Source organism: Canis lupus, chromosome X (assembly GCF_011100685.1).
Source record: "Canis lupus familiaris isolate Mischka breed German Shepherd chromosome X, alternate assembly UU_Cfam_GSD_1.0, whole genome shotgun sequence".
Classification (NCBI taxonomy): Eukaryota; Metazoa; Chordata; class Mammalia; order Carnivora; family Canidae; genus Canis; species Canis lupus.
The window spans coordinates 26,502,112-26,529,902 of NC_049260.1; the positions used below are offsets into that span (position 1 = coordinate 26,502,112).

The 27,791-nt window shown below is 40.8% G+C and overlaps 1 protein-coding gene across 1 annotated transcript in view; it reads right to left on the minus strand.

The window, feature by feature from the left end:
• The window catches only part of DMD (dystrophin), a 2,084,073-nt gene that overhangs the window by 46,134 nt on the left and 2,010,148 nt on the right, over positions 1-27,791 (minus strand). Inside the window, 7 exon segments of the mRNA NM_001003343.1 lie at positions 10,478-10,636; positions 13,302-13,367; positions 14,480-14,545; positions 18,834-18,872; positions 19,604-19,740; positions 21,616-21,727; positions 23,968-24,134. Coding sequence (NP_001003343.1) covers positions 10,478-10,636; positions 13,302-13,367; positions 14,480-14,545; positions 18,834-18,872; positions 19,604-19,740; positions 21,616-21,727; positions 23,968-24,134 — 746 coding nt within the window.

Consider the following 27,791-nt stretch of genomic DNA (forward strand, 5'->3'; position numbering starts at 1 on the left):
AGGGTATGTTGAGTCATCTGCAGAAGCCATCCACTTACCTAAGTAATATACACCAGGAAACTAGTTCTACCTTGGGCATACCCATTACAGTCAACTACACCATGAAGTCTTTCATCGTCTTTTCATGTATATTTTCTTCCTAGGAGGTCCCTAACCTCTTCTGAGGCCTCCACCTCCCTTAAGCCCACCATCTACACACCTCCAAACCCATTATTCCTCTGTCCAGACTTCTCTTTTAAACTTCAGACCTATCTTTTTGATAGTCTCCTGTATGTCTCCATTAGCCATGGGGTCCATGAAGTGTAACTTGCTAAGCCACAAATGTTGATATATTGATCATTTATGCTCTACCATTTCAGTGCCAGAAAAGGAATCTGCTTCCTCAAGTAGCATTCCACAGGACCACAGAGTAGCTACACATCTTTTAAATTTATACCTTAATCTGTTGTTGAGATGAATGCTACACCTGCATTCCTGTTAAAGATAAAGAGGAAGAAATATCTTTCTATGAATTGATCATACACATTTATATATATCACAATCCAGGAGAGGTCTCAAGTAACAACTTGCCTTTGCATCTAACTGATTAAAAAAAAAAAAGGTTCCACAGTAATGGTGATAGAAGTGGAAGTGGCTATCTTTGGTGGACATCTTTCAAGATTCAATCAGTTAAGAACTCCATATATCAGGTTAATTTTGTCAAGTTATTGGTGGAAGTTCTTATGTGTGGTGTGATTAGAAAGCCAGGGTTACTCACTGGGATGTTCCATAAATAGAGCAGAAAGAATTTTCTATGGCCATGAGAGATGACTTAATACCTATCTTTGGATCTTCCAGACTAAATCATTTTAGTTTCTGCATTTATAGGGCTTCACTGCTAGAGCAAATCAAAAATAACTACTGTGAGAAAATCCAGGCTTCATCTGCAGAGACACCTGTTAGAGCCACTTCCTCTAATGTCCCCCAGAAGACAGTAGCTGGGCTTCTCACCTACCACAGGAGAGAGCCAACTGTGCTGTCTCCTTGCCTGATTTTCAAAATTTAGTACAGATCTGCATTTCCTACCCAAAACAAAGTGTGTTCCATAGAACATTACAGTTGGGCTAGTATGTGTAGTATACTACAAGGTCAAGTATGTGTAAGCAACATTGGGTTAAACAAAGCTAATCCTGTTTCTTTACTTCTAGACTCCTCAATGCAAAGGTTAATTGATCATGACTTTCCAAAACAAGTGTTTGTAGACCTTGTCTGTCCTTGGAACTACTTTTTAAAGAGCTTCTTAGAGGTATTCTGCAGGACACATTTTAGGCAACAGAGAACTTCCATGGAGAAATACCATCAGCTCTTTGGCCTTTAATGTTAAGCTTTTCACAATTATCAAAGGGACTAGAAGCTACCACATACAACTTCCTTCAGTCTCTGTTATAAAAGGACACTAGCCAATGATCACATCAAGTGTTAACACTGTTTAAGAGTCCAGGACCGCCCGAGTTTGAATCCAAGCCCCATTCCTTGCTAGCTGTGTGACATGTCCTTCATACTTGGTGCCACAAAATCTTTATTTGGAAGACAACCTCTCCTTCATAGGGTCACTGTAAGGATTAGATAAGATCTTCTACATACTCAGAAAAGTTCCCATCCGCAGCCAAGGACATGGTGCTTAAACGACAGTCATTTTTTATTTTTGTTACTATTTAGAGCCAGGAAAACCGTGTTTCCTTAGGCAGGTGCATGCTTCTTTCATCCAACATTAAGAGATCAACAAATTATGTTTCCTCATATCCCAACTGGGGGCAGGGAAGCTGGGACCAAATCTGAATCTCATTTCTATCAACTATGCTAATCCCTACTATGTTCACTGCTTTACGATTTAAACCGTGGGAATCTTCTTTCTACACTTTTTTTTCAAATCCTTTTTTGGAAAGTGAGTACATAATATCAGTATAGCAAATTGCCCCTTGAGTCTCTTGGGACAAATATAACTCCATGGCCCCCAGATGCAGTTCCTTTTCCCTATGCACTGACCTTTGCCAATCAGTAGCTTTTCCTGTATGTACGACATTGTCTGGTTTGCTTTTGAATGATCACTTCCCCATTCCCTAGTTAAAAATTTTCTTATCATCCAATTTTTCCTTATTCCATCTTCCCCTGGCCTCATTCATTCAGTGACCTTCGCATGTCCCCATCCCTTCTTCACTTGCTTGCGACACCCTTAGCTCAGAACCTGGCCATCTTTCAGCGAACTGTTTCCACGATTTTTCTACCAATCTCTATGGCTTTAGCTCCCTCTGCCTCTTCTCAAAAAACCTTCGGTGTTCAACTGCTTACAGGATAAAATCCAAACTACTTAATAGGACATAGACAGTCCTTTGCACCGTGGTCTCCACCTACGGTTCCACTACTCTACCATTCTCCCCATTCCATGCTATGGCGGCAAATTACTCTCTGCCCCATCAGTCTGGAAGGTTCAGCCTCTCCCCTGGAAAAGTCAGCCTGGAAAAGTCCTCTGCAGTCTAGCTTCAACTCTCTTGGTGAAAGCCTCTCTGGTCTCACCTGACAGAATTAATCCTTTGCCTCTGTGCCCCCCAGAGTGTTTGTCACGATGGGTTATGACTGTTTATAATTAATTGTTTGCATTTTAATGCCTTTTCTTCAATGCTGAGCTCCATGAAGGTGAGAACCAAGGCTTATTCATCTCTGTAGCACTGGCACTTTGAAAAAACACATTAAGCGTTCACCGTCTCTGCTTAACTGCATTGGAATGATCTCCTTGGGCCCGGAAAGTAACTAAAGAAAGTGAGGAGCACAGTTCTCCTACAGCCCAGCGGGATGGTAACACAAGTCAAAAGGAGGCTAAGGGTCTTCAGCGAAGGACCTAACAAGGGACTCTGGATTAGAAGAGCTTCACCTTTATGCAGGCTGTTCAAGGAGAGGGCAGCAGCTCCCAGAAATCCTGAATATTCTGATCAGCAGAAGGGTACTTGGGTTTTTCTAATAGTCCTTCGAAACTATCCAATTTCCTGTGCCAACAATCTAAGCTCACTAGACAGCAGTGTGATTTTTTTAAAAAGATTTTATTTATTCGTGAGAGACACAGAGAGAGAGAGGCAGAGACACAGGCAGAGGGAGAAGCAGGCTCCCTGTGGGGAGCCCGATGGTGGGACTCGATCCCAGGACCCAGGATCACACCCTGGGCTGAAGGCAGACGCTCAATCACTGAGCCACCCAGGCGCCCCAGCAGTGTGATTTTTATTCTGATTTTCAAGATACCTGTTTGTGAGATGGAGGACCTGGAATGGGGGGACAATTCCAGTCTCTAAAAAACATATACTCCCCATTTAAACAGAGGAAGTATTTATACTCAAATGCCGTGCCGTTCCCCAAAAAGGTTTAAGGCAACGTTAATACATGTAGTATAACGAGACCGCTAAAAAGAGAATTAGATTCAAGGGAGCAGTAAATTGTCCTTCTGGGTTATCCATCCCCTTCCAGCAACTGGATGGGATGAATTGGTCCCCTCAGGCTTCGATTTGATTAACTCCAGATAAACTGAAGGAAATTTAGTTACTGGACTGGTTAGTCTGAGACTGAGCCTCTGAATCATGGGGACTCCAGCCCACGAGCCCATTACCTGCCTGAGGAGAGCCAAGTGGGCTGACTCCTGCCCACCTTATTAAATTCAGTGTGTCTGCCCTAAAGCTTCTCTTGCTAAAGCATCTCTCCTAGGATGGCTTCCCTTGCCAAAAAAAGACCTTGGGTGTCCGATTTATGAAGGAAAACTAGTTCCCTTTATCTCATAAAGCTCTGCAGCCCTTTGTCTTGAGGGCACATGTTGCCAAGTGACAGGAAGGCCTAGTTTCATGAAATTCCTCACATCCTACTCCTCTTTTCCCCCTAGTCCAGCTTAAAAGAAATGTGCAGACCAACTAGGAGAATCACTGTCCCCACTAATCACCGGTGAAGTCTGTGGGACATGTAACACTCCGTGATGCTACCGGCCCCCATGCCATATCCTCTGTTCTGCATCTCCCACACTGTCTTCAGAGGCGGCCCTTCTCCCATCCAGAGCCATACCTCCTCTTGTGCCCATAACCGCTCTCCCTCCTGCCTCCTTTTTTTTTAATTTTTTTAAAATTTTTATTTATTTATGATAGTCACAGAGAGAGAGAGAGAGGCAGAGACATAGGCAGAGGGAGAAGCAGGCTCCATGCACCGGGAGCCCGACGTGGGATTCGATCCCGGGTCTCAGGATCGCGCCCTGGGCCAAAGGCAGGCGCCAAACTGCTGCGCCACCCAGGGATCCCTCCCTCCTGCCTCGTTTGGGCCAATGCTCCCATTATCCCCAAGTTCTCCTCCTCTCTCCTTCTGGAATATTCTTCCAGCATGTAAGCTATTAGGGATCTTTGAGTAAGAAGATAGGATGAACCCCACATGGTACTGTATGAAATAATCCCAGGACACCTGGGTGGCTCAGTGGTTGAGTGTCTGCCTTCGGCTCAGGTTGTGATCCTGGGGTCCTTGGATCGAGTCTCGCATCGGGCTCCCTGCAGGGAGCCTGCTTCTCCCTCTGCCTATGTCTCTGCCTCTCTCTCCATGTCTTTCATGAATAAATAAATAAAATCTTAAAAAAAATCCCAAGAAGCACAAATTTATTTGTAAAGATTTACACGTGTAGAGATTATTTATGAAAGGATACCTAAGAACCCAATATGGGTGGTAGCCCTTGGAGCTGAAAACACTACAGTTAGGGAAGAAGGCTGGAGAAGGACTCCATTTTCTCCATCTGCCTTTTGGAACCATTTGGATTCCATGTAATGTGCGTGATGACCTATTTTTAGAAAGGTAGTTAAACAGACATTGTAATGTTCAAATCTTCCAGACTTCTACCAAGCCCCATGTTCTTCTGCTACACACTGCCTGGGTAGGTAAGTTCAGTCTTTTAGTTTCAACTGCTCCTTGGGAGCTGGTGGCTCCTAGGTCTAGTATCTTTGGAAGCTTCACAGTTCTACTCTGGCTGTCAGACATTTACCCGTGGGTGTGTCACCAGGCCTTAGACTCAACTTCTCCCACCCCCCATTCACCGGCTTCCAGCTGCTCCACCCTTGAGGAAGGAGGTTTATAAATACTGTAAATACTATAAACTTATATTTGTTTTAAAAATATAGATAAAGAAGGGACCTGCTTCTCTTCCCGAATTGCCAGTCCAAGATGCAAACAACCATCATCTTGCCACACATCCCCTCCAGAACTGGGACTCATTCCTTCCCTCCCTCCTCAGATCCATGGAACCCCCACGTCAAGCAGCTCTGCCCCTGCCCAGAAATACTACTCAAATTTAGCCTGTCCTCCCCATTTCTGTTACCTTACTTTAGGCCCCAGTGATCTCTTTCATGGGTTTCCATGCCACTTCCCAATTTCAATTCCTTCTTCCAGTATAGTTCTTTTCAGGGTCACCCTCCACACAGCTGCCTGAGCCATGGAGGTAAGTGTAGATCTAACAGTACCAACCAGGCTTCTGCCCGAGTGGCTCCCCATCCTAGGTGAGGTGGCACCACACCCTTCCCGGCAAAAGCCTAAGGAAGGATTATGGAATCAAGACCTCGGAGACAATGCAGAAAATGGCCAGCCCTGGGCCCAAGGTCATTCCATCATTCACACGGTAAAGCAACAGGATCATGATTCCCAGCTAGTTCAACTCTGTTGCCTAAGTGACCAATCTAGAATTTCTGTGACGATAACATTTATAATCTGGCATAATCACTGGAGGAAAGAAAAGGAGCAAGGAAAACTCAAATTTAGACTGCACAGTGTCCGGTCACCCAACAAGACATATGAAAGATACCGAGTAGGTACTAGGAATTCCCACAGTTCCCTGCTGCCATATAACATCTACTGACAACCTGAATTCACTTCAGCCCTCACAGTAAATCAGGTTCGTATTTACCCTCCTTTTAGACCCGAGAATAATCTAATCAATTTGGTATGCAGGCAACAGGATGACAATGAGTTTTGGTCTCCCATAAAGGTTGCCTTTTCATTGAGAGGGTCACATCTAAAATTTCAGGGCAAGTGTTACTTCATTTAGACAGTGCAGAGTAAAATACGTTGGAATCTGACACTACTGCGTTTAGTCAGGAGATTGAAGGCTTTTGAGTCTGTGCAGGAAAAAAGCCAACTGTGAGCTTGCAATGCTAAAGACACACAATGGATCAAATTCTCAATATCCAACTGGTCTCAATCAGATGACAGTGAATCTGAATTATCTGCAGAATGAGGATGAGACAGTATCCAGAAGTGAAACATTAAAGATGGTGTAAGTCACTAGTCACCCAAATTTATGAGATGCTAGCGAGAAAATTCAGAGTCAGATTTAGCTTTTGCTCAGAGCTTTCAACTTATATTTGTGGTAGTCACCAACAATCAAGAGAATGCCACTGGGCGAGACATACATGGCCTAGGATTCAGAAAATGAATGTTTAACATTCTAAATTTATGACAAAGCAATGCCTGGTGCTAATCAAGGAAGTTTGGAGAAGGGAAGTATTTTGAAAAGCAAGCAGAAGAACAGCTTTTAAAAGGCGTTGCTCTATAAAATTAGGTTTTAAAGATAATTTTAGTCAAAAGTACATGTGTGAATGCTACACTTAAAATAAATCCAGCTTCATTTCATTCATTCATTCATTCAACAAATACTTATTGAATGCTATGTCCAACAGCTGGGAGAAATGGAATCCTAAAGACCGAGGTAACATACCCGGGAGACACTTCTACATTAGCCATTCTCTTTCTCTCCAAGGGGATCGTGGGGGAGCAGTCATGAAGATGAACAGAAATCAAGAACATATCTCTTCAGGAAGGGGGATCTCCAAGCCTATTTTTTTAAAGATTATTTGTTTGTTTATTCATGAGAGACACATAGAGAGAGGCAGAGACATAGAGGGAGAAGTAGGTTCCTCACAGGGAGCCCAATGTAGGACTCAATCCCTGGACCTGGGATCATGCTCTGAGCCGAAGGTAGACATTTAACTGCTGAGCCACCCAGGTGTCCCTCCAAGCCTCTTTCCTTGCTCTGTCATTTGGAGGTAAGTCCTAACTACAGAATAAAGGAATACAAAATACATGTAGATATGGTAAGTATATGTCCGAAGGACATGGGACAATCTCAATTTTGAATATCCATTCCCCAGAGAGCCTGAGTAGTTCAGTAGGTTGAACATCTGCCTCTTGATTTCGACTCAGGTCATGATCTCAGGGCCATGGGTGTGGGGGCTCAGTGCTCAGTGGGGACTCTGCTTGTCTCTCTCCCTCTCCCTCTGCCCCTTCTCCAGCTTGTGCTACGTGTGTGTGCACGCGCGCGCACGTGCGCTCGCTCTCTAATATCTATTCTCATTTTTTTCTAAAAGTATGCTTGTATTCGTCTAATTACATAGCCCAGTTTGACTCAGGAAATGCAGTCAGCTTGGCAGGCCCTGAGGGAGGACATCTACTGAGCCCCTGGATTCTCTCAGAGGAAGGACAGGAAATGGTGAATGAAAGCTCCTTAAGCATCACTCAATTCAGGGATCAAGAAGGCAAAACTATGGCTCTGAAGCTTTGGGCAGAACTATAAGAAGACAAGAGAGAACAGAGCAAAGGAAACCAGACAGTGTATTTTCGGGAGGGGGGCTCTCTGGAGACATTTCTTTGGAATAGGGTAGGAAGGGAAAATGAGATATAGTGAAGAGAAGAAGAAAGAAGGCTCATCCTGACCTTTACTTGAAGGTCAAGAGGACTTCCAGAAAGACTTGCATCAACATCAGATTCTTCATTTTGGAGCTGTAAGGAGCCCTGGTGTAAATTTCTTTTTTTTTCTTTCTTCTACAGAATAAACCATCCCATTCTTGGGGAATGGTCTTGGATATCCTTCAGGAGAAAGTGGTTATCACTGTACCACAAGTAACTGAGTTAGTTTGTTCATGCATAGTCCTTAATAATATTGCCGCAGGGCTCCTGGCTCAGAGGAACATGCAACTCTTGATCTTGGGGTCATGGGTTTGAGCCCCATGGTGGGTGTAGAGATTACTTAAATTTTAAAAAAAGCTTAAAAAAAAAAAGCTTAAAAAACGTAATACTGCTTCAAGTCAAGGTACATTCTAGGGACTATGTCACAATTCTATGTAAGTTTTGTTTATATACAATGACTCTTTTTTATGCTTTGGTGCAATAGTTAGCTATTTCAAGTCAGAAAATCTGGACTTGAAGTTGGTTCTGCCATTGGCTCATTGAGAAATCTGGTTCAAGCCATTTGAACCTCTATGAACCAGCATTTCTCCATCCATCTTCTTTACAGAGCTTTAAGGGAGATTAAATGACTCAAAATACATTAAAGTGCTCTGGAAATGATGAAATGATAGATAAATGATGGTTATCAGTATTCTTTATCAACATCCTTTGGACTGGTCTTCGTGGTACGGAAGGAAAGTGTGCTAACAACAAACAAAACTCTTACCAATGACACAGAGAGATACATTGCACAACGGGCAACAATCCTATAGCACAAAAACGTTTTTACTCCTGGATAACATCAAATTCTACTTATAATGCCAATGCTAACATTCTCTTCTTATTTGACTTTGACCCCTAAGATAACTATAGGTTTAATATAGATGGATACTAAGGAGGAACCTCAATAAAATGGAAAGAAATGTTTTATCTACCATTCAGTGCCAGTTTTACAAATAAAGCCAAAAATAGTATTACCATTAAACCAAAAAAATGTTCAGTATTACCTCCTAGATGGTACTCATATGACATCCTTGCTGTATTCTTAAAGTTAGGTTTTTACCAAACATTTCCTGATTACCCCCTAAGTATTCACACTGTGCTAGGAACTCTAGGGGACGATTATGAGGATTAAGACACAGTCCTTGCCCCAAAGGCATTCACTGTCTTGTTAGAGGGAGGCTCTGGGATAACTGATAAAAAGGCAAACTGTCAGGGAGTTCTCTGAGAAAGGTTCACAGTATTCAGAGAATATAGGCAAAAGATTGATTACTTCCAAATGCAGGGATCTGCCAGAGCTCTATGGAGAAGATTATTTTGAAGAAGGTCACAGAGGATGGGTAGGACTCTTTCATCAGATATGGGAGGGATGGGGGTTAGCAGGTAGTCTGAGACGCAAGCTTGAGCTTGACCCAGAAAGTGGATGAGAGCAGGATGTATTCAGAAACAGTTGCTACAGCAGCGTGGCTGGAACACAGGTACAGAGGAAGATAATGTCATAAAAGAAAATCAAGAGAAAATTCTGAACAGTTTTAGGATTCCTGGGTTTGCCAGAAAAATCCAGTTTCTGAAAAGCTGGATTTTTTTTTCTAGATGCAGAAACACAATGAAGGAAGAATGACATGAAGGGTCTTGGTTCTGGAAAGATAAACAATTCAAGTCGGTATGGAGGATATACTGGAAGGGTGAGAAAAGTAGTAAAGAGAAGCCAACCGGATAAGAAGCATGGCCACAGGTTTTAAGAGCTAGACGGGGGGCAGTGGCAGCAGAAAGCAGTGGATGAGTGGTATTTTGCTTTTTCATCTTGAGGGGACATACTCCCCCAGGGCACCACTTCTCCGACATACCGCACTGTCTAGATTCACAGCTCTTGACGCCTTGGGCTAAAACCAAAGAGATGAAAGTAGTCAAGTCCCACAAATGTGAGCAACTGCTCCTTTTAAAGACTTGCCTGGTGGCATTTGTCTAAAGAAGGCCCCGTGAGTTAGAAGTGATCATAGGTAAAAGCCTCTCTTAACCAAGAGACAGACCTGTGATAAAATAAATGTAACACAAAAGTCAATGGCCAATGATTTCTATTATCCTGATGCCACATAATACCCCAGAATTTTTACACCCATGTCCTCTCTGTAGTCTTTATGTATCTTCTTCACCATTTTAACTGCTGTTGTTTCTATTTTTCTGCGAACATCTTTTTCAGATGATGACTGACCACTGGCATTGTCTCACTAATCTGCTATGATGGTGAACATAAATGACTTCCGTGTTTGAGGGTGGAAATAAGATGAATGAATTTGTTCCCAGGTCGGACCAAGCCAACGAACCTCCTTTCTTAAATGCTTTGAGGTAGTAATATGGCCAAATACATGTACAAATCATATAACTGTAAAATTAATAGGACTTGCTTTGTTCTTAAACTCACTTCTCAAATATAAAATCAAAGCCCCTGAAACACATGCAACAAATCAATCACCACCATTAGCATTAATTCCTCTCACCCCTAAATTAGGACTTCTTAATTATACTATCGCATTTGTTTTCTTCTTTCAGGTAACAAAAAAGGAGAGAGAGAGAGACTCTGTAAATGGAGCTAAACAGATTATTGTAGAAAACAATTAGACACAGAATGACTCTACGTGAAGATTCCTGGCGCTTTTCTATGTGTGCACGTGTATGCACTCTGCATACCAATGACAAAGCTAGAAAGAAAACTCACCTGTTTTCTTCCTCAAGATCTGCTAGGATTCTCTCTAGCTCCCCTCTTTCCTCACTCTCTAAGGAAATCAAGATCTGGGCAGGACTACGAGGCTGGCTCAGGGGGGAGTCCTGGTTCAAACTTTGGCAGTAATGCTGGATTAACAAATGTTCATCATCTCTGGAAAATAAAATCAAAGGTTTTGGTTTTTTCTCCCCTTATTTTGCTTTGGGGGTTAGGGACTCGGGTGTGTATTTAAAAATAGAAACATTTGCTCTTAACAATTAATTAGACCCCTTTTCCTATTTCTAAAGACATTTTGATACTCTTGAGGTTGTGATCTGTGATTGTAGAGGTGACAATTCCAAGTGTTTCTTTGCTCAAATTTCCAAATGAATTTGATTGGCCTATTTACATGGGTAAATGAGAATTTACAGAAGTTTACAGAATTAGAGAAATACTGGGACTCGATGTTGACCGTTCAACCAATAGTTAACAGATATTAAAAGACATAACACTGGCTATATAATGCTTTTGCTACCAAGCCTGTCAAGATAATCTGTTCACTAACCCACACTCTTAGTGATAATGACCACGAAAAAAACCCCACAACTGTAGCCTTTACAATAATGAATATTTTCTTCAGGGGAGGACAATATGGCCACAAAGTGCTGTGTTGTTAAGCCGGTTTGAACTTACAAAAGCCATAGAGGCAAGATGGTAACAATAATGAAACTGGAAATGAATGACGGTTTCATTCAATTATTGTTCACATAGAAAAACAAAAACTGGAAGGAAAAGCACTGGGATGACTAATTAAAAGAAGACTGAACAACTCATTCTTTAGAACAGCTTTTAAGGACTAATCTTCAGGAGCAAAGAAGCAAAAGGCTTACATTTGGGGAGGCAGCTGCAATGTTTCCTTAAAACTAGAAACTCTCTAATACACAGGAGAAATTATTTTCTAAATGTATTGCTCCTAGCTCCTTAGAAGCCTGTATACTTCTAAGTTATAAGAACTTTGTTCTGTTCTTAATGAGAGGCTAAGGCTCTTTGTTTCTTGTTAGATATGAGTAGGATGATGTTAATATCCCTTTCACTAAGTCTTCTGAGTTGAAAACAATTCAGGTATTTAGGGAAAAAAAATCCTCCTGACTTAAATGATCAAGCCAGGTAATTGGCTAAGGAGTGAAAAGTTGACTAAAAATAATTATTGGGTGTTAAAAACTAACATTTAAGTGAATCTACCAATCCCCCAAATCACGTCCCCAGACTTGCCTCCAAAACGTGATGGTTTTACCCTCTAACATGGAGTCAAAATGGATTTTATGTCCTCAGAATGAGCTAAAGCTAAATTTTATTTAAAAATTGTAAAAAGGATTTTACTACCTTATTATCCCTCTTCCCAAATTCTGAAATTTTACTACAAGAACTTCCCATATTTAATTACACCAGAGCTATAATTAAATTTCTCTGACTGTTCTCTCAGGCAGTCAATGGATGGCAGCTGTTACTCGACAGGTACAGCTTGAAATAATATGAATGTGCTAGAGCTTCCAATACCAAAATTGGTGACCCAAAGAAGCAAATCATTCAAGATGTTTACATTTGGTTGATTCTTTGGCCACAGTTTCCTGTCAAAGTATTTCACATAAATCCTACCAATACTTATCCCCATGACTGAGAAAGAGAATACACCGCAGCTACTTTTGTTTGGGGAAAAGGTTGTTTTAAGTAACTCAGTCATATCCAAATGACTGGGTGTCAACCTGATTCAACACTCACCTCTGAAGGTGATCACCTATCTACTCAATGGCTTGTTCTCATGTCTTCAAAAACCAGTTATGTATAAATGCCACTCAGATACTATTTCCCTCAGCCTAATGCACACAAAGGCTTTTGCCTCATCTGAGTGTGACTCTGGGCTGCCATTCCAATGGCATGATAAATTTACCACCCATTCTTCTCTTTGCCTAGATTCTCCATGACAAACTGGTGAGACATCTGTAACTTATCCAAGGAAAGACACAGCTGTGCTTTGACTAGATTTTTTTCTAAGTTACCTATTCGGTTAGTAGATCCTGATCTTTTTCTTCGTATTAGCTTCTTAATCGGCTCCCTTCACCTCAGGCCCTTGGTTCCTGGTGCTGTCACTCTGTGCTCCTCATTGTGAACACCTCCCCAACTAAGTAATGAAGCCACTGTTTCCCTACCATAGCTGTGTGCTCTGCTATATCTAGCATTGCATTCTCTGTTTCCTTCTACTTGACAGGCCTGGCTTATCATCCCACTCAAAAAACTTTGTACTCCCTCTTCTGAAACCCTTCACAAAACTGCCTCACCTTATTTAGCTAGTGAAGATGCTAAGTCACAAAAATCTACTACTTTAAATCTCTGAAGGAACATGCCCAACTAACCTACCAGATGGGAACTACCAATGCAACTATACCAAGATTATATGTCTGTTCCCCGAGTGGAGAAAATACTACTTAGCCATCACTTTAAAAAAACTCATGTCCAATCCCTTTAAATATCTGGCAGGTTTGGTCAAAGATTAAGCATTTAATATAATTTCAATATTTGTGCCTGTACAACTTGTGATAATCTGGTATTAAATAAGGCACACTGTTTTTGCTACTCTGGAATACCAATAATATCACATTTTGGATGAGCTCATTCAGTGTCAGGTGGTTAAGAGTCAAAGAAAAAAAAAGTACATGAATGGCTCCTTGAAAGATTAAGTGAGTCTAATGCTAATTCCTATCCTCTGCACTATCCTACCTCTAAAGCCCTCAAAGCAATTTCATCGTCAGGAACATTTTGTAAAAAGAGACAGGATACTTACATGCTCTCATTAGGAGAGATGCTATCATTTAGATAAGATCCATTGCTGTTTTCCATTTCTGCTAGCCTGATAAAAAACGTAAAAGCTCATTAAAACTTATGTGATTTCTTAGAATCTATTCAAGACCTAATCGAACATTCCTGAAAACTAAAGGATAAATCATGTCAAGAAGAGAAAGGAATCCTTCAAATTAAAGAATGTGTGTGTTGCCCTAACCACTTGAGGCAGTGAGTGGTGGACCACAGCTAGTGAGTAGCTTTACATTTATGTTATAAATTATAAGGGAGGTTGTATTTAGTTGATTTTTTTCTTCTTCTTCACAGATTGATCTTCCTTTCACTGAGAATAGGCCTTTGTTTTTTACAAGAAAAACTTCCCTAACAACAGATACACTCTGTACCTTCGCTACCCCCTTCTTTTTTAAGACAATTAAAGCTTTCCTCTGATGACAGACTTATATAGCTAGTTAATGCTTCTCCCGGTTGATAACCAACTTTTAGCAGTTAGAATATAGATAAAGGATGGACTCATAGTAAGCTCTCTGAACAGTCTGCCACCAATTTTTACCTTCAGAAACCTCCTTCCCCTCAGACAGTAATAAAATCTTTTTACCACTAAAAAACAAAAAAGTTAACCAAACTCTTACAGACTTATTTAACAAGCATAAGATAGTTTACACATAGCAATTTGGTTTTTGGGTATAAAAATTCTCTGAAACACAAAGAAGGTGGGCCAAAAAGTTGTAAGGATTAGGAAAATTAATGCTTCTCTTCTTTACAGCATATGATGCGAAATAAGTGCACAAATGGAAAGCCAATGCTTTCATATGCTCTATAGAACACAGTACCATTTCTTCACACATGGATGTCTGGTCTAGCAGTTTTCTAAGAAGGTGAGATGGTTTCTAAGCCAATTCTTTAAACGTGCTCAGTATGCAAAACATCGCAAAGCTATCAGAGATGTTTAGAGGCTGGGGTTAGGGGAGATTGTTCTGGACTAATGCTCTTACTGGTGTCCAAAAACAACATGCAGTAGAATGGCATGCACGTTAGAGGGCAAGTGGATTAGTAGAAATCAGACAAGATTGGGGGGAAAAAAGATTTCAAATGATTATAGGTTAGCTTTCCTTGGTTAGTTATTTCAATCAATATTTGCCTGGCATTCAACTAGTCTCATACCTGCTAGCATAATGCTCAATGCGTGAATGAGTATCATCGTGTGAAAGCTGAGGGGACGAGGCAGGCCTATAAGGCAGAAAATGTGATTAGTCACAGATACCATCCATTAATGGAGAAAAAAACCCCACCACACAGTCATGTTATATACATGGCCTAACATGCTTTTATTCTAACTCTGGATAATATACACATCTGGCTGGTCCTGTATCTTAGGTATCATCAAGTATTTTAAATCAAAGTTGATTTTTTTTCCAAAAAAATTCCTCTTTTTTTTTCCCCAAAAGCCATTGAAAGAGATCAAAATATTCTCTGGAAAGTTTCAATTACAGGAAAGGTTGGGGGAGACCATCTCTTTGGGACGTTTGTTCTCCTACCTTGTCATTTCTCACATCCTATAGTTCTGAGACTGTGTTGGCACTAGGTGGTTAAAAATTTGAAATAGTTTACACCCATGCTATTTATTAACTGCTTCCTTAGTGAATGGAAACTGTACATTTGCCCAGTACATCCACAGTCAACAATTTTAGTTCCAAGGAGGCCAGCGGAGGCCAGACCAGGCCCTGTTAAGATTCTACACAGCAAGATGTCTTGGTCTGTGTAGTTTTTGTAAGGAAGCAATATAACCACCGATTTAGTAGCAGGGCTATATTACTACTTCATAAAATAAAATTGAATGACCCCAAACGATACTGTGATGTTTTAAAAAGGAACGACTAAATTCAATAAAACGTCACAGTATCTGAAACGTTTCTTATCAGGGATACTGTGTGCTAACATATAGAGAAGAAAACAAGAAGGGAAGGTTAATATGAATAGTCTATATGCTTTTGGAGTGTAAAACCCTACTTTTTTTTTTAAGCTCCAGAGACTAAGAAATGTGGTAAAGGTTAATATTTCCCCCACTCTTTCATATCTGATCTATTAATTATTCCTGAAGTTTTTATGAATCCATCTGTTCTGCAAACCAGTTTGGACTTGGGTTTTCTTGTTGTAATTGGAATAGGACAAAAGTTCTCTTCCATTTCTGTCCTGACACAGCAAGCCCTTAGGTAAAGGCACGGATCCAAAAGTCAACAGTAACCTATTCAGTGAGCAGTGGTTTAGACCAACGTCCAAACAGCATTAATGGATTTGGTCAAGACTAATAAGAATACATTTGGGTTTTTTTTCTTATATGGAAAAAAAAAAACCCATCCATGTAGTCAAATAGGCTTACATAGTAAATGTGCTAGAAATCCCTATTTCTTAAAGAAGACAATCATAAGATGATTACAACACAGTATAGCAAACAACTAGGGAACTGAGGTCTTCACTGAGAGATGTCTTATTTATGCAACCAGTGTTGTCTAGGTCAAGGGTCACCATAATCCAATTTGTAATGAACTACAAGGACCTTTAAGCTGTCATGAGGAAATGAGGATGGCCACCCAATTTACTAGGCAGGTCCAAAGATTTCCATATGAATCTTTGCTCTAGCTTTGTAGAGCTTAGTTCATTTCTTAGAACCCTGGAATGGCACATTATTAGAAAAATGCTAAGGTCCGTCTTAAAATATTCACTGCAGGTCGAGATAATTTAGTACTTGGATTATTTGGTTTATAAGCCCCATCTTCTGAACAAACCAGTTTTTCATTTACATACTTTTTTTTTTACATTTACATACTTTTTTTTCATTTACATACTTCTGATAAGCTAAAAGCCCACCAGGAAGGAAAATGGGTGTTTTCCCTTCTAATGGTTGCTACCTTGGTAGTGTATAGAAGAAAGAAAACCCAAGACCTCTGAGCATATCCATACCAAGAAAACTAGGCAGGTAAATTCAAAACGCTTTAGTAAAATCTTATGCAGAAAATATTATGCAGCACTTTAATTCTTAGCCTTGAGGCTAATTCCATGTTTTTCTTATTAATGTACGTAGCACCTAACACAGCATGCATAAGCACAAGAACTCCTAAATCCAGAAATCTGAAAAAAAAAAAGTAGTAGTGGTACACTAAAGGAAATACCTATTAAACCAGAAAGTGAGCCAAAAGGGAGCACTGTTCAGAGAATGATCATTTAAAAAAACAAGAATAAGTAAAAGTACCAAAACCATCTAGTCCAGAAACAAAACTAAATGCAAAGCCTTCTGAAATGCTTTTCTGAGAGACGGTAACAACATTGTTCTCCCTTCCTACACACAAAACGATATATCCAGAAGGATTAGTCCTGTTATCATTAATGGCCAATTCCATCCCCACCCACCAAAGGTTTCTCTTTTGTGAAAACTCCATTAATAAATTTTCATCCGCTTAGTTTCCAAAGCAGAATAGCTCAAAGAATACTGTTTCTCTCTTTGTGGACAAACAACATAAAAGGTTTAGGCTAGATTTAGTTTTAAAAATAATATGACAAATATAGGTAAATGAGGGTTTCCTCTAAGGAAAAACAAAAAATCTGTATTTCAGTCAACATTCAAATTCTGTGATCCACATGAGAATCTGTTACCATCACAGGGAATTCTTGCAAAATTAAGACACCTCAGGACCTGGTTCTTCTGCCTAAGTAGGAGAGCTCTACAATATATTTTATAAATTATTAATAATCCCATGAGTAAAGACTTTAATAAAGTTGCTGGTATTAAAGAAATAGGGACCATAGCTTTCCGGGTTTGGTTTTCTTCCTCAAAAGTAGAATTTCCCACTATTTCTGAATAATCGAACAGACTTTTTTATAAAAAGACAAAGTGATTTCATGTTTTAGATTTTAGAGGAAGATATTTTAATATAGGATGTTACTCATTTTAAATATCTTCAAAATTTAAGGCAAACACCCTCTACTTAAAATAAGTGTCATTAAACTAACTCACTTGCTGTGTTTTTTTCCTCATTGGTTGATGTATTCGATAAACTTTTTTTTCCATTCAAGGAATTGTTAGTTATTCTTTGCTTATTATTTTGTACTACCTCTATCCATACATTTTTAAAGTCATTCTGTAGCATATTTTCCTTTTGGGTATTTCAACTGGCTAAAACTTATTCCAACACAGAGTAAATTCATTCGCTTAGTGAGGATACAGTCATGCTGAGGATTTCAGCCTATCCATCTGTTTTGAAGTTTCTCCTTTAGGAAAGGTTCAAACTTCTATATATAAACTACCTGGGTTAGGGAAAATAATTACCTACAAGTAGCAAAAGAAAAAAAAGAATTGAATCTAAATAACTCCCCTTAATGAGTAAAAAAATCAGGTATAGGTACTGATTCACAAAATTACAATAATGCAGCTTTAACAAAGAAAGGGAAAAAAAAAAGAAAGGGAAGCCTTACACTTCTTTTAGGCCAATAAAGACTTAAAATAAACCTCAATTAATAGCTTGCATTTATCACTACAGGATTTTTAAAAAAGGATATACTTTAAATTAAATTACATGGTGGAACAATAAAAGAGGCCCAATAAAAATAAATGGAGTTCTTCTAAATTGGTCATTTCTCTCTATACATAATAGAGCTGTCTGACTTAAAATAAATATTTTAATAAAGTACACTCTGAAATAATGAAACATTGGTATAAAAACTCCATACAACATACTTTTAGAACAATGCACACTTTGTTTGCTATTATATAAATCACAGACTCCCCAAAGAGTTTTCTAATAACATTCTAAACTCTAAGTCAATTATCTGTTGGTATCTAATATTAGTATTATTAACATATACCAATAGTATACAGTACACTTTCCTTCTAGTGTAAATGTATAACTACTTATGAACTGAATATTTAGTTTAGAGAGGAGAGCAAAGTAGGTTTAGTTCAAAATTGAGAAACTCATGTGTATAAAGATTAGTCCGGTGGCATGGCATTCCCTGATAAAAAGTACACACGCCTCACTGAAATGATGCCATCCAACTCAACATCATACTATAAAACAAATCCTGCTGATTTTTAACGGTCCACTTACAGCAGGCCCTAAGGAATAAACCATCATTCTTTCAAAGGTCCTGAAGTGTTGAAACTCAGAAAATATGGCTAAAGAATGTTATTATGTAATCAGAGGAGCTTATAATGGAAGAATATATAAACACATCTCTCAGGAATATAACTAACAAGCCAGTAGTCTCTTTGATGATTGATTCCAGGCCAGGATTTCTGCTGGTTAAAACCTGACCAGGTGGGGACCTGACAAATCTCCCTCTGATTCTCCTGATCTGTGGTGGATGGCACTCTCAAGGTCTCACCGCAGGAAGAAAAAAATTGAAATGAAGGAAGGGAAATTAATATGTCCTTAAAACCAAACCAAACCAACAGAACAAAAATTGTCAAATCAAGCAAGCAAATGTGTTGGTGGTAGCAGCACCCTTCAGCAGAAGTACTCACGCAGAATCTACCGGCCAGAAGTTGATCAGAGTGACAGGACTGCAAAACAAAAAATGAGGTGGTGAAGAGAGACACAAGGCAAACTCAGCCACAAAAAAAAAAAATAATAATAATAATAAAATAAAATAAATAAATAATAAATAAAAAAACCTGAAAGGTCAACATAAATAAAATCCAACCAATTAAGTATGCACCATGAAAAGCAACAGCCAAACAAAGGTGGAGAGTGAGTTGAAGGAAAAACAAACAATTGTGCGATTGCCATCGGTGATGGAAAACACGAGAAGGTTTCCTAGAGGTAGAAGTATCATCATTTTGAGATCACGAGAATCATCACTACTTACTGCGAAGAATTTCCTGTGAGTCTCTTTTCTTTCAAAGGAGATAAAAGCGACTAGGTATGACCACACAATCAGATACAAAAAGACACACGCCTAGTGATTTGTGAGGGAGGGAGATCGGAATGAAACACTGGAATCACTCATCTGTAAACAGTCCCATATTTCTTATAAGGGAATTAGCAGCCGCCACGTAGTTTCTTTCCCTGTGAGATCAAGTGTGACTCTCGGCACAGGTAATTGTCACGGGATAACTAAGGTGGGAGAATGGCAATTGACCATCAGCTTGTTTTTTCTCTTTTCAGCTAAAGGGAAATCTACAGAAAGAAATAGGAGAGACTGTTTGCATCTGGGAGTGAAGGAGGGTGTTCAGCTGAGAGGAGCTCAAATATGTGTCAAATGAGAGGCTGTTTCGCTCTTGCCACTACTCACGTTTCCATGTTGTCCCCCTCTAAGACAGTCTGCACTGGCAGGTAGCCCATTCGGGGATGCTTCGCAAAATACCTTTTGGTTCGAAATTTGTTTTTTAGTACCTTGGCAAAGTCACGGACATCTTCTCCCGATGTAGTCTGCAAGGGAAATCGCACTGACGTCAGACATATGAGGGGATGATCTCAAGGTCAAAGATGATGCCAGCGTCCCGCCTCAGGGCACTCTTTCTGTAACTGCACAGACCTCGGGGGTCAAGAGCAACACCAACAGACAAAAACTGGGCTGGGCCTAGTATGCTAGTAACTAGAAGGGTTAACTGGGGCAAATTAGTCACCTCTCCAAGGCTCGGACCACCTGCTACCTGGGGGCACTAATTCCTCAACAAGTGGTGACGGTGAAACAACGAAGTATAGCAACCATGAGGGCTCCTCAATAAATGGTAAGTCTGGAGAAGTCTTAAAGGTGACCTTAAGCTTGGCCACACTTGATGGTATTTTTAAAAAGACTGTGTTGGGACACCTGGGTGGCTCAGCGGTTGAGCGTCTGTCTTCGGCCCAGGGCGTAATCCTGGAGTCCCGGGATCAAGCCCCACATCGGGCTCCCTGCATGGAGCCTGTTCTCCCTCTGCCTGTGTCTCTGCCTCTCTCCTTCTCTCTCTGTATCTCTCATGAATAAATAAATAAAATCTTAAAAAAAAATAAAAATAAAAAAGACTGTGTCCACAGTGATGTCAGGTTTCACCCACTGAGTGTCAGTCTATTCACTGCGTGGCTCATTCTCCATCACCAAATGCCTCCGCCGGAATCCAAGTGAGAAAGACAATGAAAAGAACTGGATAATCGCTGTGACGACGGAAGAGAGAAAAGCTCGAGAGCAGAGCTTTTTCAACTTCCATGTGTGTGGCCTCTGCCTGCAGATCTTTTTTTTTTTTTAAAGATTTTATTTATTCATGAGACACAGAGAGAGAGGCAGAGACACAGGCAGAGGGAGAAGCAGGCTCCATGCAGGGAGCCTGACGTGGGACTTGATCCCAGGACTCTAGGATCAGGTCCTGAGTTGAAGGCAGATGCTCAACCACTGAGCCACCCAGGCGTCCCCCGCCTGCAGATCTTCCTAAAATGCAGGTTGGATTTAGGAAGGCAGGGGCGGGGCCTGAGCTTCTGCATTTCTAGTAAGCACCCAGGTGACGCCTATGCCACGTTGCAGGCACTGAATAGCAAGCAGCTGGTGTTCAAAGAACCTTACACTTACACTTACGTGAGTCTGACCACCAATTCTATGTCCTTTCCAATTCACCAGCGATTCTTTCAAAGATCTATGAGCCACTGGACCCTTTCCCAAAACATCATCTTGGGAGAAAGCTCTACCTCTTAATTATAGAACCTTGGATGAATTATTTAACCTTAATAAAGGTCTGAGGATGAGCCTCAGAGTCCTCATCCGTAAAAAGGGAATAATGATAATACCTACTTCACAGAAGAGTTTAAAAGGCAAATACCAATATACATACGTATGTATGTGTGTATATGTATATATGTGTGTATGTAACATATACATACACAAATAGTAAAAATAAATAAATTTGAAAAAGGCAAATGCCCAGCATTAATTAAGCTAGACTGAGAAGAAGTAGTGGATCATAGATTCGGAGGAACCCCACATTACCCCAACACCCAGCATGCCCCGTGGCCATAAAACGTCTCCACACAATTGCTAGGGCTGTGCCAAATAAATATGAAAACGTCTTCTCCGATAACCATGCAAAAAGATGAAAAATCTGTTTGTTCCTTTGATCCTATTTGTGGAGTGTCTATGATGTTCCATGTGCGCCAGACACTACCTTACTCGCTGGGGTTCAAGTATATCCAGAGCCTATGATTTGGAGCCGCTTTAGCTGGGGAACATCGGGGGATCTTCTAAAACCCGGCATGATACATGCTCTGCAATACTGTACCAAAGGGAAACTCCTCCCCGGTGAACGAACTCTCATGCCAGGGAGGTGTCTCACTTACCGGAGTGCAGTATTCCACCATGGGATAGTGCATTTTATGGCCTTTTGCAACTCGACCAGAAAAAAAGCAACTTTGGCAGATGTCATAATTAAAGTGCTTTAGACTCCTGTACCTGGTAAAAAACAGAAACAAACACATATGTATTTCCTCAAATCAAATTCCCAAAGAACATTCTTTAACAAACCTTCTTCCACACGGTCTTCATTCCGGAAACAGAATGCAATGTTCATTAATCCCACAGGTAAGTGATTAACTTCCTACATCTACATATCTCTGGTGCTTCTTCTACAGTATCAAAACATTTTGGCAGGAAGATTATCCTAAAAACATATGGAAGGAGGGCAGAAAATTTCAGCTCTCATTTAAACTCCACTAGGAACCCTTTCAGATTAAGTAGGAAGATACTGGCAACCTTCCAATCTTTTGAAGACCAAACACAAGACTTTGAAAGAACTTCCAGGAGAGAGACACTGATATATTGCAGGCCCTCTACTCATTCTGGGGACAAACATTTTTCTGAAGCAATTATTTTCAAGACAATTTATCAAGAGAAAGCAGTTTCATAAAATAAAGGCAAATGAAACAAGAGCTCTCATCGAAAATTCATCTTGCTTTAATCACATTTTCTGATTGACTGACACGGTTCACCTGGAGGTAGTTCCTTAGATGATCTCTTTTATGTGTCTCTCTTCAGAACCCCTACACTCCACCACATTACCCACAAATGATAAGTGAAGCCCCAAGAGAAGACAAATTTGGGCTGGATAAAAGAATCTAAGTACGAGGTGGTACGTACACCCCCATTCTCAGTATATGATATTATTTCCCATTCTCCCTGCCTTTTGCTTTCTTAGATAAGAACCCTAGCCAATTCAAGTAAACATATTCCTTCTGCCACATATGGGAATGAGGGGAAAAAACTACCTTTTTTAGATCCCAACCATCTTTTGAGAGGGAGAGGAGGAAAGAAAAGTGCCACTTCCCAAAATAATCTAATTCAGTAAGGGCAAAAGATTTCGATACAAGATCATGCTCAGATCCTCCAAAGCACTCCCTTTTTCTATGTTGTAAAACCTCCCCCCTGCACATAAATCTCACTAGCTAGGGAAGCTGAGAGAAGAAAGGGAAGAAATGTAACATGGTCCCCTGTGGCTTTCCCTCCCCGGCATCCCCTGGTATCGTTCTTACCTGCCAGAAACCAGGAAGGCTGGAAAACTGTGTCCTTTGTGAGTACTGTCTATTCAGGGTTGTCTATCTAGGCTTTAGAAACCTCTAAGGGTTTTTGTAAGACCTCTTTGTCAACAACACGAAGTATGGAAGGACAAACACCAGGGTAGTGAGCAGTGAATAAAAGGCACACCAATGGCACAAAGTAGTTCTCAGGAAACAGAGAAATAAAACAAGTCCAAGCATAGCTAGAGAAAGAGTATTTACTTAGCTGTTAAGTGGATTCTGCATAGGCAGAGACCATATAGCTAGTTTACAACTTTACAGCTTATTCATTGCTATGGAAACCCTGATGTCGATCCAGATGTTTAAATACATCATCATTTCAAAATTTGTATTTGGGATTCTTGTTCGGTAAGAGCCATTCATTTAAAAATATCCCATCTCCCCAAACAGGTCAACGAGGCTGAAGATTTAAGAGCCAATTGTTTGCCGTGACATTTTAAGAATATCAGAATAATAACCTGCTATGCTCCCTATCTCTCTCACTTTTAAATTTATAAAGAACCTTTCCCTTTTTTAGCTGCTTTGTGAAATTTTCATTTACTTGCATACTTTATATTCCCTTAGAAGTTCATTAGGATACCCTGCCAAGAGTGTAATCAGATTCACAGATAAAGTAGTAAGTTCTGGGTTGCTTGAAACAATTCTTGTTAGTTCAGGGAACAAAAGTGGTACAAAGTGAATAAGAAACTGAGCTACCATGACAGGTCTCCCCAAACAGAATCATCTCTTAGTTTTAGAACAGATTCTTAGAGAATTTCTATAAACAGGAAAAAAAAAAACCCTCAAAGAGATAGAATTTCCTGGACCCAGGAAGGAAGCGTCACAGTGACTCTACATTCCCCTGAGGGACAAGTATCTACATGGAGGCAGGGCAATCAGTCGGGCCCATTCAATCAAGAACCGGGCTCTGCAGAGCTCCAGAATGGAGGTGGAAAGGGCCACCTGCCTCATGAGTCAGAGCCACCAAAATAGCCCAGTGACCGGGGCAGTCACTCTCGAAAGGAACAAACTGACAGCAATTGGCAAAGGAGATAAAAGATCAAGTCATAACAAGGTGCAAAACACGGAGGAAAAAAAAATGCCACCGTGGGGCGGGGCAGGGGGTAGGGTTCCTGATACCTGAATCCGATGATGGGACACTCCTTGCAGATGTTGCACTTGGCCTGGTGCTTGGCAGTTTCCGCGGCAGCCACTCGGTGCAGGACAGGCAGCCACACCATGGACTGGGGCTCCAGGCGCATCCAGTCTAGGAAGAGGGCCGCTTCGATCTCAGGCTTATTATTAGCCTGTGTGGACGGCAGGAAAAGTGAAGGGGGGGGGGTTCACAGGGCGAGAAAGAGGGGGAGAAAGGAAAGGAGGAAGATGTCAGTACGGGCCATACCTTGAGGAAGACAGAACGGCAGTGGCGCAACGAGACCCACTTTTCACACCTGTTTTCTGCAGATGTCCCCCTCACAGCCACACGAGCCACCTACCCCCCTCGGGCTTTGGTAACCTGCCATGACTCTGGTCGGCTGCTAGATGACAAGGAAGCGAAGCAAAACTGACACACGGAGAAAGTAGAGCAGAATACACACCTGAGGCTGGGCGCTAGCTTTAGCGCCCGTTTTGGAACAGACAGGTAAGAGGAAGCCAGAAGTGACACGCAAGCGTGTACTGACGACATTTCAAAGGAGGTTAAGAAAAAAACCAACTCAGGAATGATTGATTGTTTTTTCCTAGAGAATCTTTTTCTCAGTGTTTCACAGAAGCATAATGAAGAGGCTTTAAAACACATCTGGTCCCAGGGCTTCATTTTACAGATGAGAAAACTGAGACACAGATGAGGGAAGTAGCTTTTCAGAGGCCATAAAACTGACTACGAGCCGAGATGCTACTAGAACCCAAACCTCCTGGTCTAGTGCTGTTTTCAGGATGGCCCGCTGCTGCTCATTGGTCTCTACTTCTCTCCCTTTCAAAGTCTCAATTTAATAAACACCATTCCTCCCCAATAGTACAAATGATTTTAGAAAACTCAAAATACATTTATCCATCATTTAGAGGCTGCTACAGTCATGCATTTTAATTACATCTTCGGTAACCCTATAAGATGGCATTTTAATTTTTGTGTGTGCTTTTGGGTTGACCAATATATCAACCACTTCTTTTTTTTTTTCATTGCTTCTTTCATTTCACATTTTCCATCTGGGATCCCTCCTAAGTATATCCCTTAGAATATTCTTGTGTCTTATTGGTGGAGAATTTCTCAGGTTTTGTTTGGTCTGTAAAAATCTCTTTTTACAGTGCATATTCTTGACAGCTATCCTCATTGGGTACAGATTTTTAGACAGAAAGGATTTCTTTCCTTTTTTTTTTGTTTTGGCACATTGAATTATTATTCCACTTTTATTTTACTTTCTCTGTTGCTACTGTTAAGAAATTGTCAGCAACAAAGCAGACTATTGCTCCTTAGAAGGTAATTTGTCCTTTTTCTGTCTTGTGTTTCTAGAGGTTATTTATACTCTTCAGTATTCACTGGGCTTCTTGAATCTTTAGTGTCTTTGGTCAGCTCTGGAATCTTCTCAGCCATGATCTCAACAAATAATGCCTCCATTCCATCTCTGTTCTGCTTACAGAAACCTATTAGATAAATGTTAGATTCTCTCAAACGAGCCCGCATTGCTCTAAACAGGCCTCCTAATGCTTCATTTCTAACAATCCCTTCTATCTCGTTCTCTCTTTAGTAGCATCCAGTCTGCTGTTAAGCCCATACAGTAAGTTTTAAATTTTGGTTCTTGAATGTTTTAATGTCTACAAGTTCTATTTGGTCATTTTAAGGTCAGTTCTACAAAGTCTATGGCTCCTGGCAGATATTTTTCAATGTTATCTGTGATTTTTTTAAAACAGAGTAAACATGGTTTTCAAAAAATAATCCGTGTAATGATTCCAAGGTATGAAATTACTATGGGTCTGCTTTTGCAGTCTGCTGTTTCTGCTGGTTCTCACTCACCTTGCGTTCTTGGGTGCTTAATTTTCTTTTTATTATGTACTACATTGACCTTAAAAAAATCTTCTGGAGATACTTTGAGCCCTAGAATGCAAGTGCTTTCTACAGAGATGATGTTCATTTGCTCTTGCCAAGAACCAGAGGACACTGCCAATTCCAAGACCAATTGAAACTGAACACAGGGATGGAATATTTAGTATCAAACAAGTAATGAGTATCTGCACTGCAAACCCATGTAGCTTCTCTTGGAATGTGGCTTGCTAACGATGCATCTATTCATACATTGCAGACAGAAAGGCAATAGGGTTTGGGCCGATGGGTCATTTGGCTTGCAAAGCTCACCACTTCAGCAGTAGTCCAGCCGTTACCAGATTATAAATTTAACAACAGTATAATGAGCTATTTGACCTTGAATTTCCTAGCTGCAAAACGCTATCAATTCGAGGTACCAATAAAAGCTTTTGTGGAGTACTTTTCTCTGCGTAAAGAGCCATTGCAGATGTACTCTGTGGAAAACTGAAAGAAAAAAAATGATGGAACCTAAAGATGAAAGGAACCACGCAAGTGAACTCATCGTTTTGGAATGGCACCACAGACCTGTCAGACCTTCCACAACCACTGAGTCCAAACTCTTATGCAATGCCAGTGCGTTCTTACGGCCACTATATAAATGTCAGCCATGCAAGGGAGCCAACATCCTTAATGGATGATCCTGAATGCTTGAATACAGGTACCCCTGTCAAAAGTGCTTTGTCACACAGAGCTGAAATCCACAGAGTAGAGCGGAAGCTGCAGAATCCAACTACAAAGAGTCCAAAGCCCAGCTCTACCACTTACTAGTTGTATGACCTTGGTGAATTAAATTTATCTTTCTGTGTCTTACTTGCCCTCTGCCATGAAATGGAACTAGGAAGAGCACCTACCTCATAGGGTTGTTTTAAGATTTAAATGAGTTATGGGCAGCCCGGGTGGCTCAGCAGTTTAGCGCCTTCAGCCCAGGGTGTGATCCTGGAGACCCGGCATCAAGTCCCACATCGGGCTCCCTGCATGGAGCCTGCTTCTCCCTCTGCCTGTGTCTCTGCCCCTCTCCCCCGTGTCTCTCATGAATAAATAAATAAAACCTTTAAAAAAAAGATTTAAACGAGTTAAATGAGAGGCATATAAAACAGTGTGTGGCAGACAGCAAGAGCCATGCCACTGTGTGCCACTGTTCCTCTCAATGTTGCTGTCCATAAAACCAGAAACCCAGAAGGTCTCAGGCTTTACAGAGCCCTTTCAATATTTTACTAGAGCTGCCATGTCTGTTCATACCTCCTCAGCCCTTTTCCTTTTATTTTATTATTTTATTTTACAAAGACTTTATTTATTCATGAGACACACAGAGGGAGAGGCAGAGACATAGGCTGAGGGAGAAGCAGGCTCCCTGCAGGGAGCCTGATGCGGCACTTGATCCCAGGACCCTGGGATCACACCCCGAGCCAAAGCAGATGTCAACCACTGAGGCACCCAGGTGCCCCGTATTTTATTTTTAGAAAGGTGCCCCCATATTTTATTTTATTTATTTGAGACAGAGAGAGAGTGAGTGAGGGGAGGAGCGGGGGGGGGGGGGAGGGAGAGAGAGAGAGAGAGAGAGAGAGAGAGAGAACCTCAAGCAGACCCCACGCTGAGTAAGGCTTGATCTCATGACCCTGAGTTTGTGACCTGAGCCAAGCTGAAATCAAGAGTCAGGCGCTCAACCAGCTGAGCCACCCAGGTGCCCCTCCCCTCATTCCTTTTATTTATTCCTCATAGGACATGCCTTGGTTTGCCAGTGTCCTTTAGAAAACTACTCTCCAAATATGATCTGTTGGGAATGGTACCTCCAATTGTCTGGATAGTAGGATTGGATGACTTTCTTTTGTTCCATATTATAAGCTCACACAGGGTTTCCACTCAAGTAAAATTTCTGGATCAGTGT